Raw genomic sequence first — 6,207 nt, 5'->3', positions numbered from 1 at the left:
AATGTTTCAAATATGGCTCTAAGAGTTCTGATTCCATTCGCAGCCAACTCTGAGTGTGAGGCGGCTTTTTCTTCACTACTAAACATCAAGACAAAATCTTGAAATAGATTAAGCGCGACAATGATATGAGAATTCCACTGGCCAAAACAGAAGAACTAGTTCAAAGCACATACATCCATCACATTAAAATTTTTATTTACATTTAACGATTACATAACATGTAATATATTCTGAATACATAATTGCTTGTAAAAAAATTATTTTATTCACTACACTTTTTTTTTTTTTTTTTACAAGGGTCCTTGAGCTATGGAGCAATTTTTAGAGGGACCCCATACGCAGGACATTTAATAAACTCTGAGAACGGCTGGTTCAGAGAATTCCAGTAGTGGCTTGAGATTCCAAAGAGGTATAACTTGGCAATGCGACAGAACAACTTCAACCTACTCCGAGTATTACAGTTCGTGAAAGATCACTTTGTAAGTCAGCCTTTAACTTGTAGTAAACATTTCTGTTATAACACTTAGAGCATGCTGTTTTTCTTTATTTCCAGTTCTGTTGTTGATCGATATTAATAGTTTTTGAGTGAGTGGTTTTGTTTTAATCTTTACACGTTTCAAAAGATAATTGATATTATGGAACATTTAAATCATCATTTTGTATTATGTCATGTAGTCTTTTAATTACTACTTTTGAGCATAATATTTTTTGTTTACAATATGAAGAAATTTAATACAAGCAATTAATTATGTTGTTGGAAATAGTATTTTATAAAAAGATTTAGATAGTACATTTCACAAACCAGCAACACATTTTTATTATTTAAATACTCTTATTTAATTGAGTGTATGTTTTAAAAATATATTGTAGCTAATTTGTAAAAACAGTTCATTATGTATTTTGTTTATCGTTTCAGGTACAAGTAATTTTAGTATTTCTATACACAAAGAAATGACTGACAAAACTAATCCTCCAGGTAAGTTTTTCTGTTAACCATCATTTTTAATGTTAAAAAGTTTTATAGAATACTTATTTATCGCGAAATAGAAAATATTTAATGTGAAAAATAATTTTCACATTAAATATGTATCTACTAATAGAAAATATTTAATGTGATTGACTTTTTTTACAATTTTTGCACATAATATGTGCTAAAACCAAAAAAAACCAATGCATACTAAAATTAATCAGGTGCTGTTATACATAATTCATGAGATGTTGAGGAACCTATTTATTTATATCCAAACAAACATAGATTTGTTATTTGATAAAAACTGAAAAATGTATATAACTCATTCTTGTCTGAAAGTTTATAGCGATGGTTAAGTTTTATAACTAAGAATTATTTCATTTTAAGTTTTTTGTATTTGACTTAATTTTTTATTTTCCATGTTCTGATTTTAATCTTGAGTTGTAATCAATTTGATACGTTGAAAATTTTAACAATTTTAGAGACCTATTCAAATATAATTTGTTTTAATCACCATAGATCATACATAAAGGGACAAATTTTGGTTTCTTATCTGTTTTGTAAATCAGTGCAAAGGACAAAAAATCAATAACCATCAATCCAATTTTCAGCGGTTGTGTGAAATTTTCCCATATCAAATTCCATCCTACATTTCTGTGTACGCATGCGAAATATGTAATCCTTGAGTTCTATATTTTGTAAACGGTTCATCCAATTTAATACAGTATTGGAGGAAAGCTGCTAACTACATTTCAATATTTCCTAAACAGCCCTTCCTGTAGATTTTATTCACAATGGACGAACCATTAACCTTGAAATATAAGTAATTATGTGAATTAATAAAATACTAAAAATAAATTAGTAGAAATGGTTAGAAACCTATATTGATGTTTCTACTTGGTAAATATGTTTGTAACTCTGTTGATAACATAGGAAGTGTGTTATGAAACTGATTTATGTACCTGAAATTGATCTATCATTATCTGGAGTAGATGGTTATGCGATTAACATACAGATCTGTGTAGACACATACAAAGATTTGTCTATGTTTAATAGTCCCTTTGATACAGTTTAAAAAAAAAACATTATTTTTTTCTGAAAAGAAGAAATCACTTTTATGACTTTTGGTTAATATCATAGAAACTGCTTCAATATTAAAATGGAAACTCATTCCAACAAAGGAGATTATTACAAACTACTTTAATGTGAAATATATGTTATTTTGAGCAATATTGATGTTTGTATGTATAAAGTTTCTCAAACAATAATTCATCTGATACGATAGTTTAATTGTTCCTGAAAGCACAGGTAGATAGTTTGATGACTGTGTTAAAAGAACAAATTCACAAAATGTATCTTTTAAAATAAAACATAGTATATTAGTTGTACGTTTAAATAATAAAAATAAAATATAAAAATAGTTGGGAACTGAAGAATGTTTGCCATTAAACTGTTCCCTAAAATTAATGGGGCATTTTTCTTATGTGCATCACTATATAAGAGTAATTTTGGCTGTAAGCTGGGAATTTTCCAAATTCCAGGATGTACCTACCAAATAAATTTTCCAAAATTACAACCATAAATGGAGTTAAATTGACATTAAAAAACAAAATTTCTACTGCAATACTTACTTGAGAAATTGTGTGACCTACATTCAAATTTGTCCTCTAATGTTTAAGGTTAATAACAAATTAATCATATCATAGCCTTAATATAATTCTAATGCAAGTCCAAAATCTAATCTAAGTAAAAATAAAAAAAAAAACATTTAATTTCATATTAAATCTCACTATCTCACTTAAACATTTTTGATTAATTAATTATTGAAACTTGTTGCAGTATCAACGATTGCTATCAAAGAAGAGAGATGGAAGTTCAATTGTGGTGAGGAAAATGTTAACTTAAACTCTTTATTTTAAATTATGATATATATTAATTTAAATTACAATATATATTTATAGAAAATTCAATTCTAGTTGAAACAATGTTGACCCATTGGTAAGTTTTATGTTTACAATGACCTGTTACTTAAATATTCTTGCCAATCTTCTTGAGCTCATTAGATTAAATAACAGTTTTATCCTCGGTGATCAACTTCTTGGTTAAGCCCTTTTTACTTTATTTGTATTCATGGCATCTTACACATTAATATACATAGTTTATATTCATATATACCCTCTCATTCACATTATACACAGATAAATGTTTTTAAAATAGACTGTTTTTCTTTAATGATTATGCTGGTTGTTATCGGTTATTTATATTTTAGAATATAGTTGGGTTTTTTTTTTTAGAAGCTTTATGATTCTATCTATTGAATCTGTGGAGTCCAGAGCTGATTCTCTGGTACAGGATACTTTATTATTTTTAAAGACTTGACAAAGTGATGTGGATTTTTCTATGATATGTGTTTTGGATAAAAGGGACTGACAGGTTGGCTTTTTTTTTGTGATTAAGAGAACATGTGCTAAGTTGGTATGACCGATTTTTATTCCTGTAACAACCACTTCTTCTCATCTGCTTCCCCTTGTGGCACTTACACACTTATTTTTAAGCTTTAGTCAGTGGAACCTCAGCCCATATGGAAACCCAACTTTTCTGGTCTCGGTTCTTTAAAAATGCCTATATGTCTTTTAGCCCATAAATTTGGAGTGGAGGAATATTCATTGTAGCTGCTTCCTTAGCCGCTTTATCCACTGCCTCATTTCCAGGCATTCCTGAGTGTCCTGGAGTTCAGAGAAAGGACACCCAGGAATACTTATCTTAAGATGGTTTTACATTTCTATATAATTGTGGATTCTGTCTATTGTTTTTACTAAAGTTTGATAAACTTTGGAGAGCAGACATTAAGTTTGAACAAATTAGTAGTTTTGAGTATTTACCATTCAGAGATTAATAAAGTGCAGTTGAAATTGCCTGCAGTTCAGCTGCATTTATTGTTGAATATGAGTGTAATTTATATCTTTTGTGTATCCCATTTATTATTATTGCTAAACCAACATTTTCATTTTGTTTGGAACCGCCAGTATAAATTATTTTATGATCTGAATATTCTTGTGTCTTCTCGAGGAATTGAAGGTTATTTGAACTGAGGTTATTACATTTTAAACTTAAATATATATTTTGCAAGGCTTGTTGTTCAGACCAATTTTTGCTCGGATTTGTGTGGCATGTGTTCTCAGATTTTTTTTTTCTTGTCTTTATTATTACTTTAATGTTGGTAGATGGACTTACTCAAGTGAAAAAAGAAGAACTGCTTCTTCCGGATGAAGGTGAGTTATATTTATTTTATAAATCTTAGAGCAGAGGTCCCGAGAGAGACATATAAAAACAACATTCTAAATTTGATATTTGTTTGGATCTGTTTAATCTTTCACTGTACTTATTTTCCTTTACTATCGTTATTCACTCTTGAGCCTTTTTAATGCCATCATTGTTAGTAATAGAATGTTAAAATATGTACTTACTTGAATCAAGTTTTGCTCTTTAGTACAATATGTCTTGTTTGTATGTGAAATAAAATGATATTGATTCATATTTTAGCTACTTGTTAAAGATTGAGTATGGGCTTTAAGGCATAAAACTCTTTTGTTATCAACGCCCACATTTCATATTATTTATCTATTAGTTTTTCATCTATCAATTAATTTAATTAATTTTCTTCAGCATATTAGTTCCTAAAAAAATGCCAATTTTCTTTTATTTTCATAATGATGAATTAATGGTTGACCATGGATTATATATAAGAAGATGGTAGGGGGAGATACGGTCTGTGAAGAACAAAAACAAGTAAAAACTTATTTATTAGTGCCAATTTTGTGGCCAGAATTTAAGGACTAAGAAGAAATGTTTCTTTATTCCCATTTAATCATCATGGCTGTTATCTTGTTTTGATTCTAAGGCCTGAAATACTGGCTGAATAAGTAAGTTGTGTTGTTCACTGACCGCACCCCCAAGTATCTTTTCCTCATATATATTATCCAACCCAGCCACCTTCTCCTTATTCATACTTCAGGCAACTGATAGATATATCTGGTCTATGTATATTGACCAAATATCTCTGGTCCTAATTCTAATTTACTTAAACTTGCAGTGTAGAAAGGACATTCCTGGAGAATGTGGTTGGTTGGTTGACCATGCGTTGGCATTTTGGAGGTGGCTGCTTACTGATCAGATATGAGTGAATCAGATTTATATATCCAGTTTGATTATTACAACCTAACCAAAAATGATTATTTAACATGATCCATGGTTTTTTAATATTTTTTATTTGCTTGGTGAGCGGTCATTCCTCATGGAATGCCAACTACAAGATTTCAACTGTAGTAATCTCAGCTAGTATTTCTTGAAATATTGAATGTTCCGTCTTGAATAATGTTTAGAAAAAATAATATAAATTTCTAGGACACAATATGACTTTATACTTAATGAATTTATTTTTCATTAAACCCTTAGGCCGTAATGGCACCTGATAAAAATGTTTCAATTCTTAGTGTGTTATCTTGTTTCATCTCATTCTTAACCATTCTTTAAACTTCTTTCTCCTTCCCTGGTCATTGGGTCGATGGATCTGTATTGTAGCTTCTTTAACAAAATTATTTCACTTTTTGCTTTAGTTTGGTAAACTCTCTAAGCTAGTTCAATTTGGATTTTATCTAAAATTAACGATTACAATTTTTTAAACTGAATTAAATTGATATAATTTTTTATACCAGTAGTAAGTATCAAAAACCAGTAATAAGTAGAGAAATGTAGCAATAGTAAGAACTTGAATCATGTAGAAATAAATTTGATTAATCATTGTTCATCTTAATGACAATATTTTTAAAATTCTGGAAGATCTTTGATTGACTGTGTGGCATTAATAAAAGGAAAATGGTTGTGTGGGTGCGGGTTAAAATAGCACAAATAGTAAAATAAACTATTTATTACAAGGTTTCACCCCATTTTGCAAGGCTTCATGAGAACTAAATAATATATAAATAACTAAAATAATGGAACAAACTAAAAGAATAAATGATATTATTTAAAAGTAAACCAAGGTTAGAGCTAAAAATATCTGAAGAATATGTTATAAGAGAGAAATACTTTATTCATATATGCTGCCTAAATACATTAGGTTTCTATTTGACACAGCATACTTATCAATCCGTAATCGGACATATTTACATTACATATTCATGGTATAATCATAAAAAAAGATATACAATAATAGGATATAATAAACAATTTTTTTT

The 6,207-nt window shown here is 28.8% G+C and overlaps 1 protein-coding gene across 3 annotated transcripts in view; it reads left to right on the top strand.

The window, feature by feature from the left end:
• Positions 1-306: 306 nt before the first annotated feature.
• LOC106691544 (zinc finger X-chromosomal protein) overlaps positions 307-6,207 on the top strand; it is a 13,500-nt gene continuing 7,599 nt past the window's right edge. The window contains exons 1-4 of one of the 3 annotated variants that reach the window (XM_014437343.3): positions 307-479; positions 917-976; positions 2,810-2,854; positions 4,195-4,242. In XM_014437343.3, the coding sequence (XP_014292829.1) occupies positions 952-976; positions 2,810-2,854; positions 4,195-4,242 (118 nt within the window). In that variant the 5' untranslated portion in view covers positions 307-479; positions 917-951. Of the gene's footprint in view, positions 586-781; positions 847-916; positions 977-2,809; positions 2,855-4,194; positions 4,243-6,207 lie in introns of those variants that run through there. The other 2 variants (XM_014437342.3, XM_067048760.1) reach the window with 2 other exon arrangements.

The sequence above is a fragment of the Halyomorpha halys genome, unplaced genomic scaffold (genome assembly GCF_000696795.3).
Source record: "Halyomorpha halys isolate HHAL.00 unplaced genomic scaffold, Hhal_1.1 Scaffold2474.1, whole genome shotgun sequence".
NCBI lineage: Eukaryota > Metazoa > Arthropoda > Insecta > Hemiptera > Pentatomidae > Halyomorpha > Halyomorpha halys.
This window is presented reverse-complemented; position numbering and strand designations above follow the sequence as displayed.